The 26902-nt window shown below is 44.4% G+C and overlaps 2 protein-coding genes across 2 annotated transcripts; one reads left to right on the top strand and one right to left on the bottom strand.

Moving 5' to 3' along the window:
- The first annotated feature begins 4 nt into the window (after window positions 1–4).
- On the top strand, window positions 5–8767 carry tnni3k (TNNI3 interacting kinase). Its single transcript, XM_053884600.1, has 25 exons — window positions 5–95; window positions 1041–1149; window positions 1234–1319; window positions 1522–1619; window positions 2090–2200; window positions 2274–2372; window positions 2433–2571; window positions 2843–2987; window positions 3064–3168; window positions 3233–3327; window positions 3387–3536; window positions 3598–3681; window positions 3747–3803; window positions 4370–4462; window positions 4536–4593; window positions 4660–4854; window positions 5145–5249; window positions 5316–5368; window positions 5643–5695; window positions 6485–6617; window positions 6965–7074; window positions 7819–7878; window positions 7943–8112; window positions 8421–8500; window positions 8584–8767. Exons 1-25 carry the CDS (start codon window positions 56–58, stop codon window positions 8658–8660), a joined length of 2505 nt encoding a protein of 834 aa, XP_053740575.1. The 5' UTR covers window positions 5–55; the 3' UTR covers window positions 8661–8767.
- Window positions 8768–9848: 1081 nt separating this feature from the next.
- erich3 (glutamate-rich 3) lies at window positions 9849–21454 on the bottom strand. Its single transcript, XM_053857244.1, has 14 exons — window positions 21372–21454; window positions 20051–20144; window positions 19820–19945; window positions 19675–19746; window positions 19410–19535; window positions 16907–17062; window positions 16591–16800; window positions 16331–16511; window positions 16049–16235; window positions 15777–15976; window positions 15579–15719; window positions 14964–15300; window positions 13883–14064; window positions 9849–13528 (listed from the first exon to the last, which is right to left on the bottom strand). The coding sequence occupies exons 1-14, from the start codon at window positions 21392–21394 to the stop codon at window positions 10278–10280; spliced, it is 5286 nt and encodes a 1761-aa protein (XP_053713219.1). The 5' UTR covers window positions 21395–21454; the 3' UTR covers window positions 9849–10277.
- Window positions 21455–26902: the final 5448 nt, after the last annotated feature.

Raw genomic sequence — 26902 nt, 5'->3', positions numbered from 1 at the left:
ATTACTGCTTGTCACCAAACCGTCCGACACATATTGAAAGAGGAGGATCCAATCGATGGGGAATTACAAATCAAGACCGTCTCAGACGTGTACAGGTAGTTGTTGTGACTCTACGTGACTGACCGCTGCACTAATGGGAGTAAATGTAGACACCTGTACCTCACAATTGTAGTGCCGTTCAATACACTTAGTTGTTTACATAGGAGGTCTAAGCTTAGTCAATGCATTGATGCGGGGGAAGTAATACGTTTTGAAATGAGTATCTAATTTGTCAACCTTTTAAAGCTGGCGGTAGAAGCCGTGTGATTTCAGCAGGAATTCAGACAACAGTTGATGGCTCATGTTCTGCAGTTCTGAGTGAACTGGATTTCAAGAAATGGGTGAAGCTTCAATATAAATAACTTCACGTGAGTATCGACTCTGGTGAACAGTTGGTGGTGCAGGGAGCAGTGCTTGTCATGCGCATTTGTCACTGGTAACAGACCACATTGCCCTTTGATTCTGAAATGATTCCGCTGGTTTTAAACCAGATTGCCTTTCTCAAGTCAGTACACAGAATCTGCTACACGGTGTTTGATTTTGTTCAATAGAAAAACACAATCAGATCGACTGAGTCAAGCTCAGTAATAGCGGCGGGTCTGTGTAGGAGGTCTAATGATGGACTCTCAGCTGTGAAGATGTGGATCCACATCAGCTGGTGGAGGTCTTTTGAAATGAGATGACTGAAGTCACTCCACAGATCTGAAGACAGGCGTCACCACAGGTCTCCTGTGTAGTGAGGATTTCTCTGAAAAGTCATAGTCAGCTGATCAGAGGCGTGTTCACTGGTGGATGGAGAACTCGCTGGCACTTCCCTGGGCAGGTGTTCCTGCAGCAGCCAACAGGGAAGAGCAGCATGATGTCTATCACATAGGAAGGGCACGGCTCTTCAACAGATCTCACTCAATGAGGGCGACTGGGCATCTAAGGCTTATCATAGTGTCCGCACTGTTGTATCATGAACTGGTGATTGACTGACGCATCTCACCTGATGGCCGTAGATGAGTGGAAGAAGAAGGTGACCGAGTCGTACACTGTGATCGTGGAGAGGTTAGATGATGACCTCCAGCTCAAAGACAATGAGCAAGCAGACCTCAAACTTGCTTTCAGGTACATCAAGCCTTGCTGGATATCATGGAATGAATGAAGTAAATATTTATGCGCTTGTATTCATGCTTCCGTTGTGTGCCGCAGCTCGGATGAGGCCTTCCAGAAGGTGAACGTGAGCTACAGGACAGACAAGGGGCTGTCACTGCTGCACCTCTGCTGCGTGTGTGGAGGTATTCATGCCTCTCTATTTATAACTCAGCCTCTTTAATTGGGTGAAAGGTTACGTGGCTCACACCTAGTGTTTGTCGCTCTATTTATTAACATAAAATGAGGTAAGAGAAATCAGGAACTGTGATCTCAGTAATCTGATGCACATGCGAGTGAATTGACCAAGATGGAAAATGCATAGGAAATCACTTAGTGTGTGTGCAGGTAACAAGTCCCACATTCAGACGCTGATGGGCAAAGGTCTGCGTCCATCCAGACTGAGCAGAAACGGATTCACAGCGCTTCACCTGGCTGCTTACAAGGTGATGAGACTCTCTCCTCTTTGTGTTGCCACATTGTGTTTTGACGTCTTCCTTCCACATGGTGGAGTGCAAGTACATACAAAGTCACGTATGCACTGGTGATGAATGGTGGGAGTGAAAAAACAAGGAGCGGTGTGGCAACCCTGAAATTGATGGGGGGATTGGTTTGCTTCATTCACTCCTATTTCCTCCCACAGTCCTACAGTAAGGTGATCTAGCTCCTGTGTAGTTCACTGTGCAGTGTGGTGTGCTGGAGTCTATTCTAGCTTCCAAAGTGAGAGGGAGTGGACACTCACCAGTTCATCACCGCACACACACACACACACTCTGTAAACGTGACACCACCATGCCGTCATATGAATACGACGCCATTATTTTAACTATGTTTTGATGTCTGTGCTTTTGTCAAGTTCTAAAATATGGGGTTATAATGTTCATAAAGTCATTCTGGATGTGTGTTTTCATGCCAGGACAATGCTGAGCTGCTCACCGCTCTGCTCCATGGTGGGTCAGATATTCAACAAGTGGGCTACGGTGCTCTCACTGCTCTACACGTGGCTTCTCTGGCGGGTCACCACGAGGTGAAGCGTCGAACCTGAACCTGTTTCCTCACTTCGCTGGCTTCATTCCTAATGATGACGTTCCCCTATTCAGGCATCAGATATTCTGCTGCAGCATGGAGCTTTTGTTAACGTCCAGGATGCTGTGTTCTTCACTCCACTCCACATCGCCTGCTACAACGGAAACGAGCAGGTGTAAAACCCTTCCATCACAGCCAGGAAGTGCTTGTCCTTAAATATGTGTGCTCTATAGATAGCAAAGCTTCTGCTTAAGTTCGGGGCTGATGTGAACGTGAGTGGAGAGGTGGGTGACCGGCCGCTCCACCTGGCTGCTGCCAAGGGTTTCCTGGACATTGTTAAACTACTGATGGAGGACGGGAGCAAAGCCAATGGTAAGATATAACAAAAGAACTCTAAACATTTCACCTGTCCAGGGTGTCCCCCACCTGTCCTACTATGTGGCTAGGAGAGCCTGTCTTACGATGTGGCTGTGAAGGGAATGCTCTGGTCCAAAAAGGCAAGACAATTTGAAAAACCGAAAAAGTTAGTATTGATCAGAAGCACACATGGCTGTTGGTTTCAATCCGGTTAGGACAGTATGTTGGCCGTGTAACCAGAGCGGCCTCTGAAAACTTGTCAACTGAATGTCCCTCTCATGTCAAGTCAACGCGCAGGACAATGAGGATCACGTCCCCCTTCACTTCTGTGCTCGCTTTGGCCACGACGAGATCGTTCGCTTCCTCCTCGAGGGAAACTTTGATGCTCAGCCTCACTCTGTCAACATCTACGGGGACACACCTCTGCACTTGTAACCCAGAAAAACACATGTTCATCGCTGTTTCTTTTTTCTTCAACAAATGAATCCCTGGTCTTTTATTCAACAGAGCCTGCTACAATGGAAAATTTGGCTCCGTGAAGGAACTGGTGCAACTGTCTGGGACTGAAAGTCTGTCAAAAGAGAACATCTTCAGCGAGACCGTCCTACACAGGTGTCATGTCGGCTCTCGTGACGTATGGAAGCGTGTTCAAACTCATAATACTAATAACCTCTAGTGCGTGCACTTATGGCAAAGACCTGGAGATGGTGAAGTATTTGTTGAGCCAGAGCGCCATGAACATCAACCATCAGGGCAGAGACGGACACACAGGTGACTCTCACATCACTTCTTGTGCTTGTGCTGTGACTTACTCTGCCACTCCTGTTCAGCTCTGCACAGCGCCTGCTTCCATGGCCACATCCGTCTGGTGCAGATGTTGCTGGACAACGGTGCGGACATGAACCTGGTGGCCTGCGATCCCAGCAGGTCCAGTGGGGAGAAGGACGAGCAGACCTGTCTAATGTGGGCTTATGAAAAAGGTGTGGCAGCACCAGTCTATCAGTTTCTGTCTGTTCTCCTGAATAGTCTGTTCTCCTTCAGGTCATGACGCCATTGTTACTTTGCTGAAACACTACAAGCGTCCAGACGACTCCCCCTGCAATGAGTACTCCCAGCCAGGAGGGGGTGAGTCCACAACAGCAGAGTCAAAAATGAATCTACGCATCTCTGAGCTTCGCCTCGTCCTACAGATGGATCCTACGTTTCTGTTCCGTCTCCTCTGGGGAAGATCAAGAGCATGACCAAGGGTAGTGAGGCCACTGATCCATGTGCTCTGTATGTCAGAGATAACAAGTCGAGGAAGTACAGGTCTTCACAGGTCTTGTTCGTGTTGAAGCAGGAGTCATCTTGTGGGGTTGGAGTTGAGTCAGAAGACACCTCTAGATAGCTCATCTACTATTCATTTCAAACTTCACTTATGGTGGTGGCATTAAGGTAGTGTTTTTTCAAAAACAAAGACTGAGTTGTACTTAGTGAAAACAAAATCCTGCCTTGGGACCAAGACGCTAGCAGTGATTCTCAACTGGTGGGTCGAAAACTTGCCGTTTCCTACAGAAAAATGTTTTTATTAAGTATAATTATTAAATGTCATTGCATTAAATAGTATTATATGAGTGTTTCAAAGTGCAAATTTCCAAACCTTTCCTTTGATTCATATTCTTTTTTTTAGTTGCTAGAAGTGAAGGTGGCTCCTGAAGCCAGACCAGTTGAGAACCATTGTCCTAGAGGTTGTCGTTGTAGCTCATTGATGAAGGCGCGACAGCACAGTAGGAATGTAAGAGCTCACATCACGATGCTTGACTGTTGTTGCCAGAGAAGGCAGAAGTCCTCCTGCTCCGGGCCACACTCCCCACTCACTTCCAGCTGCAGCTATCCGAACTGGAATTCAACGAAATAATTGGATCAGGTGGCTCAATGTTTCTATTCTCTTTATTTGGTAAATCCTGAAAAAAAATGCTCAAATCCTTTTTCACATCCAGGTTCCTTTGGAAGAGTGTATAGAGGCAAGTGCAGAAACCGAATAGTCGCCATTAAACGGTAAAATTTCTGATGTGAATTCGCCTGTGTATTCATCGCTTCACGTGCACGTCGATCACCCCGCAGCTACAGAGCAAACACCTACTGCTCCAAGTCAGACGTGGACATGTTCTGCAGAGAGGTCTCCATCCTCTGTCGCCTCAACCATCCCTGCATCATACAGTTTGTGGGCGCATGTCTGGACGACCCCAGCCAGTTCGCCATCGTCACCCAGTACATCTCTGGAGGATCCCTCTTCTCACTGCTGCACGAGCAGAAGAGGTGGATAGAGTTTTGTTCTTGCTTCACACTTCCTGTCAATATTTGGGTCTTCATCAAGTCTCACAAAATCCTTGCTGCACGGTAAAGCCGCCAGTTCAAGGACTCATTTATCCGGCCGGGAAATGCCCCCTCACCATTTCTCCCACTTCATTGATCCAGCTGAAGGGACTGATGTGCCCAGGTGCCATCTCCATAGACCCAGCTATTGATCGCAGCAAAGTGCTGCCTGCGATGGGTGGACGACGGCAGCGCTAAGTGGCTGCTGCGCTAACAATGTTGTTGACTGGCAGGCTCATCGATCTGCAGTCCAAGCTCATCATAGCCATCGACGTGGCCAAGGGAATGGAGTACCTGCACAACCTGACGCAGCCCATCATCCACAGAGACCTCAACAGGTGGAGGCGCTAATGACACACATGCCGGGACGCTTCCCTTGCTAATGACATGTTCGCCCCTGGCAGCCACAACATTCTGCTGTACGAGGACGGACACGCTGTGGTGGCCGATTTTGGAGGTGAGGGAACCAAAATACATTAGTTATCAGACAGTGCAGTATATAGAACAGTCCTTACATTTTGTGGACGTACTGTACAAGATCCAATGGTGGTGCAGCAGAGCCACACTGAGGACACAAATGGTGTTGAGTCCTAAGATATATGAAGAGATTCTGGGGTGGAAGTGGGTTGTAAAGGGTGGGAAGCTCAAGCTATGTCATTTAGTCTTAATACAAACTTAAAGAGTTCCAGATGATGAAGTAGGTAAGGGCAATTTTCTTTCCTCTTCCACAGAATCCAGGTTTCTGCAGTCGGTGGAGGAGGACAACATGACCAAGCAGCCCGGGGTCAGTTCCTTTTAAGACGATGTTCAAACGTTTATCCTCCTTCTTGATTCACAACAAGTGTTGAAATAGAAAAGTCTTGTTGTCATTTTCCTGGAGTCGGAGATGGAGCTGCTGTAGCCATCAATTATGGTGAAAAGTGCCGCGGTGCAGGATTAGTGCAGATGCGCTGATTCATCAGAACTCAGACTGCAAGCACGGCAGTTTGCCGTGAAGTGTGTTTGGCCTCCTGAGGACGTCCTGTTGCACCAAATTACCTGTCCCTGCTGCAGTACGCTGTTTACCTTTCTGATTGGCCGTGTGTGTGTGTGTGTGTGCGCGTTCTTGTACTATGAGTTTTTAATCAACAGAGTGAGGACATTTTTGTTGTCCTACTTTGTGGGCACCGATTCTTGACAAAACACTTGAGGACCATATGACATTGTGGGAACAGTTGCCTGGGCCCCACGTGGTTGAGCCTCAGTTTGAGGATGAAGTCTTCAAAATAACTGGGTAAAGTTTGGTTCAGAGTCCTGGTAAAGGCTAACCATTTGTTTTGGATGGTTAGGTTTAGGGTGAGAGGCTGTGAAAACCTTACAATGTAGAAACACATATTGGCTGATCCTCACTTTGTCAAGGCTCATTTTGAGAGTTAAAACTACAAAATAGCTAGTTTATTATCATTGGGTTTTTAGTTTGGTTAAGAGTAAAGCTTCAGTTGTGGTTAGGGTGAGAAGCTGGAGGAAGCATTATGTCAATGACAGTCCTCACTAAGATAGGAAGACAAACATGTGTGCGCGTGCGTGTATGTAGAACCTTCGCTGGATGGCCCCTGAAGTCTTCAGCCAGTGCACCCGCTACTCTGTGAAGGCCGACATGTTCAGCTATGCCCTCTGTCTGTGGGAGCTGCTGACCGGAGAAATCCCATTTGCTCACTTGAAACCAGGTACGCTTTAACTGCCTGTGGCTCGTATATATATATATATATATATATATATATATATATATATATATATATATATATATATATATATATATATATATATATATATATATATATATATATATATATATACTATAGATAGATAGATGTGTTTGGAAGCAAGATTCAAATAAGCAAAAGGCTACAACATCATAACTTGATGATAGAAAATTGGGATAATGCATGTTTACACACAGAAGTCCTCCTGACACTTGTTTCTGGGATGGTTTGGGATAACAGGTTTTTCAATCTAAACGTGTGTGGAAGGTAGTGAAATGCAAAACCTCAATTAACTTGACTAAATATTCCAGCTGCTGCAGCTGCAGACATGGCCTACCACCACGTCCGGCCACCTGTGGGCTACTCCATCCCGAAACCCATCTCAGCCCTACTGATGAGAGGCTGGAACGCCTGCCCCGAGGTGAAGACTTCCAACTCAACAGCAGCTCTAAAACAATCAAATCTCCACGTGCAAAACTGCTGATGCAGGATGTGTGTCTGACTGACACGTACATGCTCCATGTTTGGCTCGTCCAGAAGATTCTTCCCTCACCGGCCATCTTGGATCAGTGGAGGTTGTGAAACATTCCCCCGCTTTCGTCTTTCCATGCTCAGTACACTCAGCTTCATGAGAACCCTGCGTTCTGATGAGAACTAGACGCATCTGCTCCTGATATACTCGCATGTTTTGATCATAACGCCTGGATTGGTGACACGCTTTGGGTCTCCAAGGGAAACTAGTAGTTCCTAGTTAAGAGGACCAATGAATGTTTTTGGCAATGGGTCATTGATTTTATGGTGGTCAGACAAAACCATAGGACGGTCCACTGCACCCGAATGGTATTAAAGAAGAGAATTGGGTGGTGACCAGTAAAAGGATCAGCCTCTCCAGCGCTAGTTTACTGGCAGCCACAGATGCGTCTCTGACAACACGACAGCTTTACTGGAAGCTGATGTATTTTTGAACATCACTGCAGCCTTTCATCTTTCACAGTCAGACCTGCAACGTGAGGTCAGGTTTGAAGTCAAGTTCACCCCTGCTACATCAAACGTGGCTGTAACCAACCTGCTGAGCTCGATGGCAGGAAACTGTGGACGCAGCCATATGTCGGCAGAATTGGGCTCTGGCACATGAAATTTACTGATGCTATTCTTTCCCATACAGGACCGACCGGAATTCTCTGAAGTGGTGGCCAACTTAGAGGAGTGCTTGAGCAACGTAGAGGTGCCAGCTGCTTCTGCTCTGTCCATTTGTTCTCTCCTTAACCCGCTTGTGTGTGTATGGTCAGCTGATGTCGCCGGCCTCCAGCAACAGCAGCGGCTCCTTGTCTCCCTCCTCTTCCTCCGACTGTCTTCTGGGGCGAGGTGGCCCCAGTCGCAGTCACGTGGCTGCCCTGCGCTCCCGCTTTGAGCTGGAATACGCTCTCAACACTCGGGCCTACGCCTTCTGGACACAGAGGTGAACCAGCTGGACATTTCCTCACCAACTAGGAGCAAACTACTCTTGACACTTCATGAACACCTTCACCCCCAGTTGACACTTTAATTGTACAAACATTTAGCTGGTCAGATCTGGTGTCTGGTGAACCCTCCAACTGTCATCAGAATTCTCCTGCAGTGAAAGTGAGAGCTGCAGGACTCAGCTACATAATATCATGTTACCTGCATCCGTTCTTCTCATCTGTCTAAACCAGAGAGTAAACTGCTTCACACCACTGTATCATGAATGTCAACCGTTTTTAAAAAGGCTTCTGTTAAAATTGGCAGCGAACGGCGACGAGCATCTGGAGGCTTGTCGATGGAGGAGCTCAGACGGAACATGCAGCTGTCTCCAATCGATCGCAATGGTGGGTTTGTCTTCAATGTTACTGTCCTCAGACACTTGAGATATGAAAGCATATGACATTAATTTTGGGTTCATCTTGTGTAGGGTATGTGTCTGATCCCATGAGCACCATGCGGTGCACCTCCTACAGCAGCAGCGGCAGCTTTGAGGACAGTAACTGATTCACTACGCTCCAAAATAAACACTTCTTTTGTATATAGTTTTGATAGTGTTTGTGATGAACTAACATGTTTCTGTTTGAACTAGTACTTAGCTGTGTTGAACATGTCATGAGATTGACTTTCTATAATGTGTACACTTCACATTTGTTTTTCTATACGCTTGAAAATGTCAAGTGAAATAAAATCAGAGTGGCGTCATGGTGTCTTGAGGACATTCTGCCATGAGTTTGTTTGCAAGAGCAGCACAGTGGCGTTGCCTCACAACCTGAAGGTTTTAACTCTTGGAATGAACTTGGCTCCTTGTGTATATTATCCCCATGCTTGCACTCCATTGAGTATGGGAGGTGAAACCATAGCTGAACAGTATTATAGCAGCCATATTTCAATGATCACTAGATATCTCTATGAAAAAACAGAAAATGAAACAAGTAGATTGTTGAGCTTTAGTCTCAAAAACCTGAATTTATCTATAATATCTGAGATGGAAAACATCAGCAGCATCATGTCTAGTTAGTTTTTTATTTTTCTGAACAGCAATGTCACACAACATTAAATGTTGACTTCCACAAAAGCAATAAAAGATGAAAAACAATACCATTAACATCAAGGATTTACAACAGAGGTAGCATTAGCAGCAAAATTCTCGTCAGAGATGTCAATAAATCTATTTCTGATTATATGACATAACAGGATAATAAACTTGTTGAGACTGGTCTAATGATCGGCCTATTTACCAAGAGGTTTGTAATTTCCTTCTAAAATAGTTATGGATAGCTCTTCTCTGGCGACGGATCATCAATGCTGTCCGGGTCTGGAGTGTCACGGAGGTCACTGCTGATCAAACTCTCGGCAGGGGGAAGCATGTTTGGGTTGCTCAGTGTAAACTAAACTGCAGGACTCCAGCAACTATGAATTATTGACTCCCGTGTGAGTGTGTGGGAGCGGATCTGCTTACAGGTGATAGCAGACCCCCACTGAATCTCTTTGTCACCCACAACAGGAGGAGCTGTCTATTGTGAACACAACAGGAGCCATCCGAAGTCCCAAAGCCGCATCTTGGTGACGAGTGACAGGTTGGGACTATCGGAGAACTCCTTGGGGAAATCAGTGGCTCACGAGCCGTGCGTCCACATGAGGACATTTTTTTTCTATAAAATAAAAACTAAATGTAATATGGGCCCAGATGATGAGCTTCTCATGATCATCTCTTTTTGGATGCTGAGCCGTTTCAAACCAGCCCTTGCAGAACACGTAGACAGGTCCACCTGCAGGCGACCAGGTTACGTCCAGAGACTAGTGAGTCAGTGTGTCATGTTTCCGGTGGTATCTGTGCTGACTCGGCAAAAATATGAGTGAAGCACTCCATAAACTCTGGGTTGGCATGACAATTGCTTCCACCAGGGGGTGTCAGTCATCCGGCTTCCTTTTGAGGTCATAATGCTCTTGTCAATTCCATGAGAATAAGTTAAATCAATGACAGCTCCTTAAATGTCTGACTTCCTCTGGATGGGGTAGAGAGTGTCCAACTTGTGTCATGTGAAATAAATAAAGATTAAAAAAACGGACTATTTACAGATGCGCAAGATCTCACCTAGTTTTTAGATTGTATTGCTCGCGCTAATGTCGGCTCTCCGTCCTGACAGCGGCCAGTAAAGGATATGAACTCTGCCCAAACAACCCATCATCCACAGAGAACCACTCCTTGCTGCTTTTAATGTTCTGGATCGGCTCCGTGTCTCCGCTGATGCTTAGGTTTAAAGGTTTTGTTTCCGTCTCATCGCCGGCTTGACTTTCAAACTCAGACTTGGAGGTTGTTAGATCAGGCATTTCTGGGACATCTTTGATGCCCTCCTCAGAAATCATCCATGATTCCGACGTATTCTCACCAGCAGGTTCAAAGACCTCCAATTGATCCTCGAAGTTTTCACCCACTTCTAGTGTACCTTTCATCTCATCAAGACTCCGTGCTGGATTCTCTTGCTCACATTCATGGTTGACACTACCAGGTTTTTCTCCTAAGTGGACGTTCGCGATGCTTTCAACTGTGACACCACCACATTCATCCCACTCCTCTCCTTCCACAAAAGGCGAACAGTGTTCTTTCTTCTTTTCTAACCCCTCAACAGCCTGAACTTCTTCATTCTTCGATTTCACATCCTCTTTTGCTTCATGAGTTATATCCCTATTCTGATCCACCTCCATGCCTTCCTCTTCTTTACTTTCACTCATATCTTCTTCTGCCAAGGGCTTATCAGTCGTACACGGACTCTGGGACCTCAGGAGCTCTCGAGTTGTCACATCACTTCTAGTCACCTGTGAGTCCTTCAAGTCATCAATTGGTTCCACAAATGTCTCAAAGTACCTGGAGGTTTGATGCACAGTCACCCAGTTTGAAACCAGATCCACACTGTTTTCATTGGCTAATGCCTCGGAGATGTGGTGGCCCACAGGGGCCTCTGCTTTGTGGTTAACTTGAGGTTGGAGAAGAACACTTGCCCCCTCCTCTGAGGCCTTGCTCGCCTCATCAAGGTCTGCACTCGTGTTTAGTTCAACCCATTTTTCCGAGTCTGGTTCTGACTTGTCCATCATGTGGGCTACACTTGCAGCAACAGATGTTGACTGCTGCTGATCTGAGGGACCATTCTTTATCTCCTCATCCTCACAGTCACTTCTCACTTTAGTCCTACTTGCTGACTTGGCGTTTAATTCACTCTCAAGACTTTCTGCCTTTGCACTTTCATAAACTGCTCGAACTGTGTCAACCTCTGATTCATCGGCTCCACCTGGAATCTCTGTCTTTGACAAATGCCACTTCTTTTCAATATCAAGGTCAGTTTTGATGTCTTCCTCACATTGATCAAAAGTTTTAGCCTCTACTTTTTCTTCTGCCAGATAAATGTCATCTCGGCTCTGTACTTCATCCAGGCTTGATCTGCTCTCCAGTCCATGTGAATCTGACGTTCTACTCCCTTTTGTGATGTTCTCCTCTGCATTTGTTTGGCTCTCTTCTGTATCCACTTCATTGTTTGCTTTACTTTCCTCCTCTCCAGGCTTTAAAAAGTCACCCTCGTCTTCTGTCACCTTCTCAGCTTCTCGTTCAGCATGTTTTGTTTCACTTTGTTCTTCACTTTGCGCAACCGTCTTTTTCTCATCTTGGTGTTCCTCTCCGTCACCCTCGTTTGATTTACGTTCTTCATTTGCCTCTGCTGTTCTCCTCTCTTCATGGTGTTCCTCTCCTTCATCCTTGTTTGTTTTACCTTCTTCTCCGTTTGGCTCCACTGTTCTCCTCTCTTCTTGGTGTTCCTCTCCTTCATCCTTGTTTGATTTACCTTCTTCTCCGTTTGGCTCCACTGTTCTCCTCTCTTCTTGGTGTTCCTCTCCTTCATCCTTGTTTGTTTTACCTTCTTCTTTGTTTGCCTCTGCTGTTCTCCTCTCTTCATGGTGTTCCTCTCCTTCATCCTTGTTTGATTTACCTTCTCCTCCGTTTGGCTCCACTGTTCTCCTCTCTTCTTGGTGTACCTCGCCTTCATCCTTGTTTGTTTTACCTTCTTCTTTGTCTGCCTCTGCTGTTCTCCTCTCTTCATGGTGTTCCTCTCCTTCATCCTTGTTTGATTGACCTTCTACGTTGCTTGGTTCTGATATTTTACCCTCAGCTATGCCATCACACACAACTCCTTCAGCCTTCTCTTTTCTCTCCGCCCTCTCTCCACTTTCAGCATCGACATCCCCTTCATCACCAGCCTCTTCTCCGTTTCCATTAACCCTGGGAACCGGAGCATCTCTTGCCACCGCACCAGCATCTTCTGATTGAACATTATTGTCCTCAGACTTTTCTTTTTTCACAAGTGTTTCTGCATCTTCATATTTGCCCCCCTCCCTTTCCTCAACTGTCTCTTTCTTGTGCTCATCCTGTTCCTCCTCTTTGTCATTGTCATTTTCGTCTTTGTTTTTCTCTTCAGCTGCATCATCTAGTTCAACACCACATTTTTCTTCAACCTCGGTAATTGGTGCTGTAGATTCCTCCTCATCATCACCCACATTCTCAGTCTTGTCACTTTGATCTGCCAGCGTATTTTCCGTCTCTTCTTCTATCACCTTCTCCTCAGACTGGACTTCTTCTGCTTTGTCTTGCTCCCTCACATCTTTTCCCATCATCCCTTCCTCTCCGACTTCCTCTTCCCCCTCCAGTTTATCAGCGTCGATAGTTTCCTCTCCAGCATCACATGCTTGTGTTTCATCTCCTTCTCCGTGGGATTTATCATCGTGCTTGTCTTCACCTTCTGTACTGACGTCTGCTTTCTTCTCCACCGCAGTGTCTCCACTTTGCTCAGAGGAACTACTAGAATTCTCCACGGATACGTCAGTCTCCGCAGCGCTGACCTCACTCTTCTGCCTGTCAGTTACAGGTTCTTGTTCAGCCTTGAGGAGCGGTGAGTGTTCCTCTTCTACCTCCACCATTTTCACCTCTTCCGCCTCTGCATTGTCCATCCCTGGTGGCTCATCATTCTGTATGAACTCTGATCTTGATGCTTCATCCATCTTGCTGACATCTGCATCTTGCCCCACTGGTGCAGCTTCTCCTTGCCCAGTTTCCTCTTCCACTACTTCAGGGGCTACTGTGCTTTCATCTGGAGTTTGCTGCTGAAGTTCTGGGCTCTGAACTGTTGCCTTCAGTTCAGAACTAGAAGGTATTGGTTCTTCTGCTTTGACCTCATCATACGCCACCTCCTCTTGAACAGCCTGAGGGCTTTCATCAGGATTTTGTTCGAGTTCATCCTCCTGGTTTCTTGACTCTGCTCCTTCCCCTTGATCCTCTGACACTTCACCAGGGAGGTTGTCCTCACATGTGGTGGCTGCCTTCTGTGGAACTGTGAATGCAAACACAGTGTGTGAAAAGTGAATACGTTTCCTCCATTACGAAGACAACACAAATTATGTGTCGCGCCCAACTATGGTGGCTGCTCCACCACTGTGCTGACAGACTTCATGGTGCGACTTCTTTGCTACGTTTAAACATTGTCTTGACACATGAGGAAGTGACTTTTGAAATGTGATGGTGAGGAACATATATTTGCCTTTCCTGAATGCCCAACTAACAGACCTGACCTGCATTCAGAATTATGGAGTGACAAAGTGGTCTGAAAGCCTAAGCAATATGTTCCTCTGGTTTTATGCAAGTGCATGTTTTATCATTGTGATATGGCGATAATCTGATCTCTTACCCTTAGTGTCCTCATGTCGGACCCTGGTGGACTCCTCCTCTTCCTCAGTCGTGGTGTCGCTTAGCTCTGGTTCAGAACTACATCTGGAGTCCTGCAGAATTGCCTCGGCCAGTTTCTCCTGCACAGATTTAGCTGCGGGAGGCAAGAGAGGGGAGAAGTGTGGCACAGCATACAGGAGAATACTTTAACCCCTGCAAAGCACTAGCAATCGATCATATCACGCATCAGCAAAGCATGGAAGCACCAAGCATTTCTTTATGAAGGACATCATACAAAGCAAAGCAACAGTCAAAAAAATAAAATAAATAAATAAACAGTGAAATACAGAGTCGACAGCGGGAGGATCTGGACATGAACGCATGTTCCTGTTGCCTCACTGTCTGAATCATAAATCATCAATCTGAATTATAAAAAGGGCTCCTGCTGAACATCCCACAGAACATTTTTTTTATTTTTTGTGAGTTTAACTGGTAAACCTGTGATAGAACAATACAGCGTATGTTTAGCAACTGTAATTTGTGCTAATTTGTGTGTGTAACATCTATATGTCTCCTTATTGAAGGTCACAGATGAATGAGTATTGTCTATATGTTTATGAAACTTCTATATGAGGCCAACGGAAAAAGATAAAAACTACAGTCCATGAGATAAAAGAAAAGAAAATACAGCTTCGACGACACGTAAATGCATAATGAATTCAGAGTGGAAATGCTGATGCGGGTAAAATATGCAAATATATGTGCTTGTGCATTGATGCCAACTTCCTTTCTCTGCGCTGATTGCCACTTCACTTTCAGAAGCTCTTCGTGAATTTTTTTCATGAACGTGAAAAGAAGTAAAACATGCAAAACTCACTCACACCAAGAAAATAAAGTGCAGTTGTAGAAAAACAGAAACAATTCCAGTCGTGTATTTTTTTATTGAAAATCATGCAAAAATAAAATAAAAATCAGATGAATGTTACACAGTATTTTTCCACTAATAAATTGTTTTGATCAGATCATTTAGGAATTTGTGGCGTTGGTTTGGTTATTATAGTGGAAAAACCTCCAGAGATGATCGAAAGGCCCACACTTCTCACAACTCACCTCTTTCCTGCTCCTCCTCTGGCTTGCTCTCTTCTGTGGCTACAGCTTCTTGATCTCCGGCAGAATCATCCGTACGTGTGTTATCGTTGCCTGCACTGGTGTTGGAAATCTCAAGCTCGGTGCTGTCCCCAGCGCTGTCCAGTAAATCAGGCTCTTTGTCTACAGTTGAATTATTACTTTTAGCTTGATCCTCAGGTGCAATTGAGTTTTCCTCCTGAATGATTTCTTTCGCTTCCTCATCATCATCATCTCTCTCCTCTTTAGTGACCTCAGCCTCGCTGTCGCCGACATCACTGCCTGCTGAGCTGGAGCCAGAGCGAGACCTAACCTCTGTTAGGGACAATCGATGTCTTAACAAATGAAAGGAGCTGCACAAGGTTTTGAAGCACAACTTCACAGAAACATATGAATTACACATCAAGAACCTGATAAAAAAAACTCATGATTGTGGGATGAGACATTTAAAAGAATGGTTGGACTGTGGATTAAAAAAAAAATTATTTAACTGCATTTTAATATTTGACACCAGATGATTATATTGAAGTAAAATCTGTTCAGATAGGAACAGTCATATCAGGGTGGCAGTGATGAGCGGCATAAACACGCACCTTCTCTCTCCTCTTCTTCAGTCTCAGACACATGTCTTTCCTTGGCTTGTTCATCAGTCTCACTAGATGGAGAAAGGGATCTCTCTTCCTTAGTCTCTTCAGCTGGTCCTTCATCGTCGGCCTCAAAATCCTCTGCATAATCTACCACAAATCCAAAAATGATCATTCCTGAAAAGACACAATACACAATGTCTGTACCGTCTGCGTGTTTGTCCTCTTCAGGTGCCTCTGTGACCGGTGTTTGATGTACTTGACTGGCTTCATGTTCTGAGTGTGGGACGGCTGCTGCTACAGTCCTCGATGTCTCCATGTCAACCTTGGTGCTGAGGAAAGTGTCCTCTCTCACCCTCTTCGGAGGAGGAGTGGGCTTTTTGTCTAATCCCATGGAAATGATGCATCTAGCCAATAAAAAGTGCAGCTCACAGATCTGATGGACTCAAAGCGTAACCATTCCTTGTAGCAGACATTACTTGTAGCAGGGAGATGCTCCTTCGACGCCAGTGAAGCCAAAGTGTCCGTGTCTGCCACCCAGTCTGGGTCCTTTCCTGTGTTTGAACTCGCAGCAGGAGCTCAGTCGCTCCACCTGAAGCCCGTTCAGGAAGAATGTCAAGCTGAAAGGGAAACCTCTGTGCCGCTTTGAGATGAACTGGAACATGTCTGCAGGCAAATTTGGGAAACTCTCTCAGTAAATGTTACTCGCGTCACATCCTTAGTGACCGGGCCAAAAGATATTTCACACAACTCGCACTGACCTCCTTCTCGCAGTTTGCCCTTGTACACGCACAGGTTTTCTCCTCCACAGTGTTGCTGGAAGACTTTGACCTCATCTCTCAAGTCAGTCAGGTCATGTGAGAGATGCACAGTTTTGCCAAAGTAAATCATGTTGACGGTAACTCTTCTCTGGTACACAGAGCTCCTCAGAGTCGTCTGCTCCTGAGGAGTGAGTGTGTTTAGAACAGTCCTTGACTTTGACCTTAAAATCGGACTTTTCAAACAAGAAAGCTTTTCACACCTCATTCGTCTCCACTCCAGTTGAGGTGGTGGTGGGTCGCAGCCTGCGGCCCCGGACGGTGCCAATGGTTGAGGTTGTTACTCCTCTTTCACATTTCCTAATGGCTGGGGGAACTGGGGTGACAAAGTTGTTAATGACAGGCAGGCAGTAGGGCGAGACCCCATTGGAGGGGTCCATTTTAGACACTCGTCTGCGAGACTTTTTGTCCATCTAGAAGGAACCAGAGGAAAAAAGAAATCACGACACAAAGGTTTATTTCCTGCCAGGATCAAGCAAACATGTTTACAAGAGAGAGTCTCGTATGTCTCGTCCTCACAGTGCTGTTGAACGGGTCGTTCTCATTGGACGTGGCCTGCAGTCTATAAGGCGAGCTGTGTCTGAGCAACGCTGCATTGTTGTGACTGTTGATCGGCTTCAATCGCACCGGCCTCTGCATGTTTCCTGGAGCTGTGTTCGGACGAGACGACCCCGGCTGCAAACAAATGCTTAAAACACTCAGCTTAACTGGCACTGACGTTACATTACAGTTCATTTTTCGCTTTAATCCAAAGCAACCTCAAGCAACAACAATCAAACTAAGTTACTAGAGAGTGACGGCAAATGTATATTTCATTCAAAAATACAACAAAACCTGTGCGATAAATCTCAACAGCACACCCGTCGATGGGAAGCGCGTTCCTCTATTTTGGGGCCGAGACAAGCAGATGACATGGTCCCCTCACTCAGGGAACAGCAAGCCGTTTGGCTGATGTTGAGCAGAGTGAACTTGCTGGGGTACCCAACGTCACCATACTGCAGATCTACACCAGTCGTGTCGCCCTCCAAGCTACTACCATAGGCTTGAAATTCATTCTGGCCACAGGCTTGTGAAAAGGGTGAATAGGCGACGTCATGTGGGGGGTTTTGTGCTGTATGTGACAGGGTAACCACTGTCCTAATGTCAGGTGGATGTGGGGGCAAACAATCGAAACTCTGCCTGGACCAAATAACGGTTACACCACAATTTGCAAAAAACAACGACAACAACACTGTGGTGCGAGAGAGAACCAACCAAAAGACACATATTTAAGCAAGAGCTGTGAGAGCTTGTATTTATTTTATTCTAGCCATACAATTGTCAACTAACATCCATTTTCATGCATTTCGGAAAGTGCACAAGAATGAATCACATTTTTGTCAAACCATCGCTCCTATTTATTGTCCAAAATTCAAAACATTTTAGTGTATAATAATATAAAATAGTGCTGTGAAAGTGACGAGTCCAAGGTCAGTGAAAATGGTGAGTGATGTAATCTTCTGACATATGTTCCACAGGGTTTATTCTCCAGTACAGCTGGGTCAATATTCAACTATAATAAATAACACATCTCTCTGTAATTCAACTGCTCATGTATCAATGGCATAATATCGGACGCACTGGGTGGTAAAATCTACAGGCCTACAGCCACATCACTCACAACGTGTCTATTCAGTTAGGGTCAGTGAGTGACAACTAGCGACTGACCTTTGACTGGCCAAACCCTCCTGTTGTCATGGTGCTTTTCAATAGCCTTTGGAAGTAAAGCAGATTAAACAATGGCGGAAGATAACAGTTGAAAGAATGTTACTGTCAGTCTGTCTTTTAAATCCTCAGTGTTGTGAGGAGTTTGGAAATCTTAAGAAAATGGAAGTAAACCTAAGTGTGTTAAAAAATTATGTCAAAGCCAGCGACTTGTAATTTATAAGCAAGCTAACCTAAAGTCTTTCATTGTAAGCCCTGCACAAACAGTGGACACAATCTTCTAAGCCACAGCCTCATCATCAACATGACAACCATCTGCAGCATAGAAAACAAAGAAACATCACACCAAGTCATGAATCAAACTGAGGCAGAGAACAACAACCGACTTGATGAAAGCTTTAAAATTGAGTTTAAAAAAGTTTAAAAGTTTAAATTGCCTATTTTGTGATCGGTAGCAATTCTAAACAGGGTCAGGTGAAAAGGACATTCTGCTTCCCAAATACATTCGGAGGCAAGTCAGTTTCCATGGGCAGACGACGCAAACAAGGTGAGACAGGTCAGGCCTGAAACAGGAGTGAAACCCAGGAGTTGTGGTGTGAGAGAATGTGCGGAGTGGGTTGTTAAACATGACAGAAACCCAAATACATTTTAGACTTCCATCTTCAACGGATTACCAGAATACTCACCCGTCCTATTTGTTACTTTATTAAAGGGGACCTATGCATCCGCATGTACATTTCAAATTCACAGACGTCATATGTGAGATCTATGGCATATTTCAGGCCAGATCAGTAAATAACTTTTATCATGTTTTTTATTAACTTCCCATGAGCGGAAGTCGATGGGCGTGGCTTAGGCTCCTCTTTGACAGGTTACAACAGCAACAATGTGACATCACAGCCCTAAGCCTGTCCCCACCAAAGCTTTAAGCCTGTCCACCTCCTTTTAGGATCAACTTTTAGGACTGCCAAGAGGTCACAGCAGAGTGGGTTTGGCTGGGGATAACAACATTTCAGCTCTCGTGAAGGCGTGGCTTAGGCACATAATAAATAGTAAATATTTCAAAATAGATTGATGTTCCGAAATGATTTCAGACACTTCACCTGCCGTGAAAAGAGTTCCCTCAGGGTGTCTGCCTGTCACCCTAAGCATAAGCTTAAGTTGGATGTTAACATACAGGAAAATCACCTGTGACTCAATGCAATTGCACTTGTCAGCTCCATTTTATTAGCGGAATAAATAATTCCCATCATGAACTTAAGTATGTCTTTTTTGCTCCGTTTTCAAGCTTGCAATACTGACTTAAGCCTCCACTCACCGACTCGGACGACTCGGAATGTTCCCCTTCTGGTCCGGAATTCTGTTTCCTGATCATCTTTGCAGCGGTGGGCGGCCGCGGCGACAGAATGTGAATGTCTTCTTCATACCTCTTTGAACGTCCCACCTTTCAAACAAGAGCTAAATATTATTCATCATTCAGGCCCACATCAACAAATCTCTGATGACTCATAATTTAGTCGCGTTTGTTCTTTTTAACGACTTCATGAAATATGCAAACAATTATTCAAATGTTCGAGACAAACCTTGATCTTGAGCACTCTCTCCCTTCTTGCAAACTCCTCCAGTTTTCTTTTAATCTCGATCTGATGGACGCGCTGAGGGGAACGAATTCATGTCACTCAAGTGGTTCCGTAAGTGAACGTTGTCAATGGCGAGCGTTCAACCCACCTCCATCTCCAGCACCTTGTGGAAGATGGCCTGGGCCAGACACTCTCGGACATGTCTCTGGTGGGCTCGCTGGTGCTGCTTGTGTCTGTACTCTTTGTCTGGAACAATTCGCCCACTCCTGGTGATCTAAACGCAACACAAATACATATCAAAGAGATTGGATTGTTTGGATCTGGCTCGTGTTGCGTGAAGGAAACATAACGCATGTTTCCGAGAGATATGTTGGCGTACCAGTCCAGCTCTCTGCAAGTGCCTTCTGATGCGAGTGTTGCTGAAGTAGCCTGCCAAGTGTTTGTCAGTCAGACTGTTGTAAGCAGAAATGAGCCTGGCAAAAAAATCCAAAATATATATTCATGAAAACATCAAGGATCCCACATAAAACATGGAGGACAACGGGTTTATTGTTGAGGCCCAATGACCACGTCTCTCCCACTTGCCAGATCTAAAGCAGTTGTTTTTTCCGACGCAGATTTAATTTCCTGCAGCATTTGCGTTAACAGGATCTTACTTACTGGTGTCTAGTGTCTGATTACACACAGAGCTGAGCAGGGATGGCACACTTCAAGCTACACTCTTTGGCCACCTCTCTGGAGCTCACCAGGGCAGGCGGCTTCAGCACCAACAGCACACATCTAGTTTATGAGCATTTTCGACGACCCTTGTTCAGTCAGCAAATATATCAATATCAAATTCATTATTACAAGGCAACATCTTTCATGAAAGCCTAGTGCTAATTGTTACATTACTGAAGCTAAAAAGGTGGAAAGAAAAGACAAAAAGAACATTTCTTTAAATCAGGAATTCCCAAAGTTTTAAAAATAATAGCACCACTGACTGGAGACGCCCCCCACACCCAAGGAGGTAGAATACAACCACACAGATGTGGAGATTTTGGCCAATTCAAACACAACTGCCCCTTTTAACAATAGTCATGTTTACATGTGGAGTTTTTTTTTTCCAATTATTCAATCATAAATATGCAATGTAATAAGATTCTATGTGGAGCTTGAATGCATGAGTGGAGACGACTTCACTGTGAAGCATCTTTTTATTCAGTGTCTGCTTAGTTAAGACAGGTTTATGCGACAAAAAGCACGTACTGACATTCACACAGGTAGACTTCATTCAAAATTAAATGAATGTAAGGCAAATACTATGTAGCTGAAAGCTTGCTGTCTATGGCTCAAGGCAAGTCAAAATGATACCAGAAATTCCTTTACATCATCTTACTCATTCATGCAGTGATTTGGAAAGCAAATATATATTTATTTTAAATGCAAAAATCTATGTATGATCGGTATGTATAATCATTTTAATAACTTTTTTTTCTCCAAACCATTTGAACTCTGGGGGTCAAAGGGAAACTTCTGGTCCAATGCTAACGTTAGCATCACATCGACACACCAACAAGTTGCTCACTCCTTTATATCTCATTTTTCTCGACATTTCACTTCCATAAACACAAGCATGGCTAAGAAAAATAGTTTAACAGAAGGACAACTTCATATTACCTCACTACAGCTGTAACAATGGAATAATATTGCAGACCTACCCAGGGTTGAGCTGATGACTCATGGTTGAGCTGGACGCGGACAAAGCTATACTGACGTGTGCTGAATGGTTCTGGAAGTCAGATGTTTCAGATGATCTGGAATGACGCTTCTGCCGGAGCGGAACGATGACACGCGCAGGTTGCTATGGAGGATCACGTGACACCGAGGCCAACACTGGCAGTTTCCACTTACACACGCAACCATAATATGTGTTAAGGAAAATACAGTCGATTCAAATTCCAGTCAGTTTTTGAATAATTTTCAAAATAAAAATACATGTTCATGCATTAAAACCTCTCATGTCAAACTATCATCACCGCCCGTCTAAAAAAATAACCTGAAAAAATATATTAACTGTTATTGTATGAACATGTATTTTCAGGCATCTACATTAAAATGAAATGAAAGTTTAGGACCTTATTTTGGATGCAATTACATCGGTGTATATGTAATACACCGAGTTACAAGTGACGCATTGACAGGTCTATAGTGCCCCCTTGTGGCCAACTGCGTGTATGCAGCAGTCGTGTAAAGGTGGGTGGTGAGGTGACGTCAAAATAATCTTGGTCTTTCATAATGTGGTGCAATAACCCAGACCACCAATACTTAAATTTATATACAGTTGTATGATCACCATTTTAGACTGACTGGCCACTTAACATGAAGTGGGGCACCTCGACAGAAGACGTCACATGGTTCCTTGTCCACGGGTCACAGCGATTTAATGAAATAACGCATGAGTCATTTTGTTTTTTAGTAGCAAAAGCTGCTCTACATGCTTTGATAATAGATATTTTTGCATCAATCGTTTTTCTTTCTAAAACAGAGCTTGTCGTGATTTTGAATTTAAACTCAAGCAACTTAATCATAAGGATTTCTTGAGTATTTGAGACTTGATTATTGAAGAAAAACAAATACACAGTAGGGTCCATTTAGTATGTTTCTCCTCATGCTTGTTGAGGACAACATAAAGTTCGATAATTCACTTCACTGGCAGCTGCTCTCCTGAAGAGGATTCATAGATTCTGAATGACATCCAAGTTTGTCCTCGACTTTGAAACTGCAATGCAGTGAGGCATGTCTGGGAAATGTCCGCTGCTGTGTAGGGAGAGCTTGGAAGAACATGGCAGCAGTTTGAAAAACAAACTTTATCTCTCTCCCTCTCAGGAAACCTTGGAGCCCTTGCTAATAAGTTCTCCAGTTCAGTACAGTGGCAGAGGTATTTGTACATCGATACCATGATCCTTTATGGCGAAGGTGGGCAATAGTCCTCAGGGGCCAGGTTATATATTGTGACCGTTGAGAGGGGCCGTCAAAGCCAAAGAAAGGAGGGTAAGAGAAAATTGAAAATAAAAATCAAGTGAAAATGTGGGCTAGTTGTGTTTTCTTTCATTTAAACCATTTAAAGATTCTCCAGGTTTCTCATGCAGTTCAAAATCTACTTTCAATTCTACTTTAATGTTAAGGGACAAGAAATGCTCAACTCAATAGTCAACGGAAAAGAATTTTTAAAAAATCATCAAACAAGGAAGTTATGTTTCAGTTGCATCATAATGAACAAAAAACAATGCACAAGACAAACATGTCAGAGACAACAACAATGTCAGTTTTATAGTTTTACTCTGACTCCAGGAGGGCCACATGAATGCAGTCAAAGGGCCGCATCTGGCCCCCAGGCTGCAGTTTGCCCAGGTCTGCTTTATGGGCTCCATTAATGCCCTCAGGCCTGTTGACATAATAAACATTGGTCAACATAGAATGTAACATATTTCTGGGTAATGGACGTCATTATTTCTCACAGATGACTGACAAGCAAATGGAGCTGCCATTGCTGACCATTTGACCTTTTAACGTGAGTCGCCTATTACACTGAACTGTTCACCAAGACGATTCCAAAATGTAAATCAGTTATTATGTGATCATGATTGAAACCCCACAACCTGGTCACCTCCAGGGACAGAGGGAACATGACTGATCCCAGCGCCCTCCATCAGCTAGACGTGCCTGAATTATCTCCGCTGAGAAGCGTATAAAGGCAGTTAAGATGCAGCCCAAACAGCCACAACTGAGTCACACTGAGTCTGAGTCGATATTAGAGGAAGTTACTTCATTTTTCATTGTTGGAGGAAACTTAATAAATGATGACAAATGTTTACAGAAAGTTACACAAAAATTCATACCAGGGTTTTATTTCTAGTTATGTATTTATGGTGGAGCCCAAACAGCCACAACTGAGTCACACTGAGTCTGAGTCAATATTAGAGGGAGTTACTTCATTTTTCATTGTTGGAGGAAACTTAATAAATGATAAATGTTTACAGAAAGTTACACAAAAATTCATACCAGGGTTTTATGTCTAGTTATGCATTTATGGTGCAGCCCGAACAGCCTCAACTGAGTCACACTGAGTCTGAGTCGATATTAGAGGAAGTTACGTCATTTTTCATTGTTGGAGGAAACTTAATAAATGATGACAAATGTTTACAGAAAGTTACACAAAAATTCATACCAGGGTTTTATGTCTAGTTATGCATTTATGGTGCAGCCCGAACAGCCACAACTGAGCCACGCTGGGTCTGAGTCAATATTATTTCTAGTTATGTATTTATTTATTGTATTATTTATTTATGTATTTTGCAGAGACACCGTCAGAACTGACCCGTTCATTCTCACAGATACGCCAGAGTTTCACTTCACATCAAAGCATGTATCTAGCAGAAGTATTTCTGCGCCACATATATTCAGCCCACCTGAGATAAGCAGGGCAAATGCTGTACCTGGTTGGCCTGTGTCTGCTGGCGTGGAGAGGGATACCTTTTCAGCATTCACACCAAACACAGAAGAGGCTGGCGCATAATGCTCCGTCAGAATTAAAATCACAATTAATGCGGAAAGACAAGAGGGGTGATTATGAATTCCATTCAGGAAAAGGTCTTGGCAGTGGGCTGGCGGGAGGTGGGGGGGAACGCAGGGGCTCATGCGGTTCGAAGATGGGGGGCGGAGGGGGTTTTGCAATCAGCGTTAAATAGAGCAGTTTTGTGGCTGTGTGATTGTCAAGTGGCCCATTACTTGTTGATAAGAGCACTTTTTCCTAAGGCGGGCCTGATTGGGCCGGGCCTGCTGCTCCCGCTCTCGCCTGCTGGCCCCATGCAATCAGACCCCTCTTTCATGGCTCTGCCATTTTCACTGCTGTGATTTCCACCCGTCGGCCCCCGGTAACGCTCTTCTTCCCCACGCTCTTCCCCCCACCTCTCTGCCCCCTGAACCCCCCCCCTCCCTCCCGGCTCAATGAGTAGCCATTTAAAGGAAGGAGAAAAGGTCATGCCAAACTGGTTATGTCAATTGAAAACCACCTGATTCACACTGATTCCTGGGTAATAAATGAGCAGTTACCGGCCAAAGAAAGGACCTGTGAGGAAGTGACAAATGAGAGACGCCTCCCTTCCGCTCACGGTGACTCCGCATATCCACTTTTCCTTGGAGGGCAACCGACTAAATTAACAAAACACATGCAAGTAAAAATAGGTTATTATTATTATTATTATTACAATTATTGTTGTTGTTATTACCAATCATAACTATCACCATCATTGTAACAATGATAACAAATGAAGAGTCTATTCCGCGGTGCAGTCACCAAGGTGTGTGCAGTAGCTGAGGGTTCGGTTGCAGAGCAGCGCACATTCCTGGGTAGATAATTGTCAAAAACCACCAACTCGTCATTCACTTTCATCTCTGAAACAAACTCACCAGGCAGCAAAACAAGTTTGTCAACGTGTTGACTGATCCGACTGTGTTTTTGTCTGCTCCAAGTCTGCGAAAGAAAACAAAAAATAAGATGCATGTTGCGCTCGGAGGTCTCTACCAGTCGTGTGAGCGTCCTGACAGATGTTGACTGAGATCAGGTCAGTGAGGTACGAGATTAAAGCACAAGAATGGTTTGCTTAATATAGATTTTTTTTTTATTTCACCTTCACATTACAATATTTGGTTGATGGCTACAAGTATTGTGATAAGAGCTGGTTCAGCATGAGGGGCCCTGTATGCTTGAGGATCCTGATCTGATAAACAGGATTCATCTTCACTAGCTGGAACAGGACACATTTGGATGGAGGCACGCAAACTCCTTTATCGTCCACAGACTCATGCTGGTGCAGGTCCAAAGTGACTGGAAGCAGCCCTCATTTGTACCTGTCGCACATTGGGTGGTAGACCTGGGGGAGCGAGTGTGATGTTGGCGGGGTCGGTGGGTGTCGGACCAGGTTCTGTTTGCCTGCCTCTTCACTTCTCACTGTAATCCCCTTCAGGCTTGGAGGATCTTAAAATCCTCAGTGCTGACCAGGGGCAGGTGGACGGCAGCTTGAGAGGCACAAAGCCTCCTAATGTCTCTCTGTTCTTTCTTCATAACACACCATTTTACTCCATTATCATTAAAGAAAAAAGGTGGACACGCAGCTGATTAGAGCAAAACCATTTTTTTTTTGGTGAGGTCCGATTGGCCTCCAAGATGTGATGGTGGTCTTATTCATCTTCATGACCTCTACTGTTAGTCTCAGTCTTAATAGACCTGAAATTAAATCAGTATAAGTTGATGCTGTTTGGGTTTGACTTTTGAATGACTTTTGAGATTTAAGTCTGAGTCTCTCCGTGTGTGGTTCCAACTAGACACGACCTTTAGCATCCCAGTTTATAAACCAGAACTACAATATTTAAGATGACAACAAGGGTGAGGTGTGAGAATCCACACCCCTAACCCTAAAATGTGTGTCTCCTTCACCATGGACTGCTCATGAAATCTACTGAAACCATTCTATGGTGATGTGCTCACCGTTTCTAAATAGTGTTTCAACATATCTGTCAGTCAACAGTCTTCTATTATCTAATCTGGCTTCATGTAACCTGCCACCTGCCCAAGACGCCAACACCAGTGTTGAGACAAAATAGTGTAGTTGGACGGTGTACAGTTATACACCGGTGTAAGTTATTCTTGCCTCGCATTTTACCTGTGCTCAGGTTAGACCAGACGTGGGCAGATACCAGGATATTCACCACTTCCGATATGTGTAATTTATATTGACAATCCTTGAATAAAAAGTTTATTCAAATCAATAATTTGAAGTATATAATATATATGTTATGTATATAATGTCATGGCATAGCATAATGAAACTTTATATCACGTATAAAGGTTATCATACCATATATATATATATATATATATATATATATATATGGTTTGACGCTACTAAATTCAAGTCACTTCTCCTTCTGCCTTTTGGCTTTATGGGGAGGCTGGTGTCGACCTATTGGACACCCTGTCCTTCATGTTTCATCCCAGTCCTGGTCCAGACCGCAGAGAGGTTTCAGTCTACCTTATAGTTTGACCATTCTTGGCCCTGAATCCAACACGTTTGCCCTATGTCTGTAATATTTTGGTTTTCACACATCTTCGGGGCAGGAAGACGTGAGGCTGCCAACTTTTTAGCGAAAGAATACATATCTTTAAGAGTACTTTTTGATAAAGCTGATC

This window comes from Synchiropus splendidus, chromosome 1, assembly GCF_027744825.2.
Source record: "Synchiropus splendidus isolate RoL2022-P1 chromosome 1, RoL_Sspl_1.0, whole genome shotgun sequence".
NCBI lineage: Eukaryota > Metazoa > Chordata > Actinopteri > Syngnathiformes > Callionymidae > Synchiropus > Synchiropus splendidus.
The sequence above is the reverse complement of the archived record's forward strand: the minus strand, read 5'-3'. Positions and strand labels throughout refer to the sequence as shown.

Coding starts and splice junctions, on each gene's coding strand:
- tnni3k (XM_053884600.1), top strand. CDS start 56: ATGGGGAATTACAAATCAAGACCGTCTCAGACGTGTACAG. Junction 1,620..2,089: donor TTCACCTGGCTGCTTACAAG/GTGATGAGACTC, acceptor TTTTCATGCCAG/GACAATGCTGAGCTGCTCAC. Junction 5,250..5,315: donor ATCCACAGAGACCTCAACAG/GTGGAGGCGCTA, acceptor CGCCCCTGGCAG/CCACAACATTCTGCTGTACG.
- erich3 (XM_053857244.1), bottom strand. CDS start 21,394: ATGAGTCATCAGCTCAACCCTGG. Junction 20,145..21,371: donor AGTCATCAGCTCAACCCTGG/GTAGGTCTGCAA, acceptor TTTTTTTGCCAG/GCTCATTTCTGCTTACAACA. Junction 16,801..16,906: donor ACGACCCGTTCAACAGCACT/GTGAGGACGAGA, acceptor GGTTCCTTCTAG/ATGGACAAAAAGTCTCGCAG.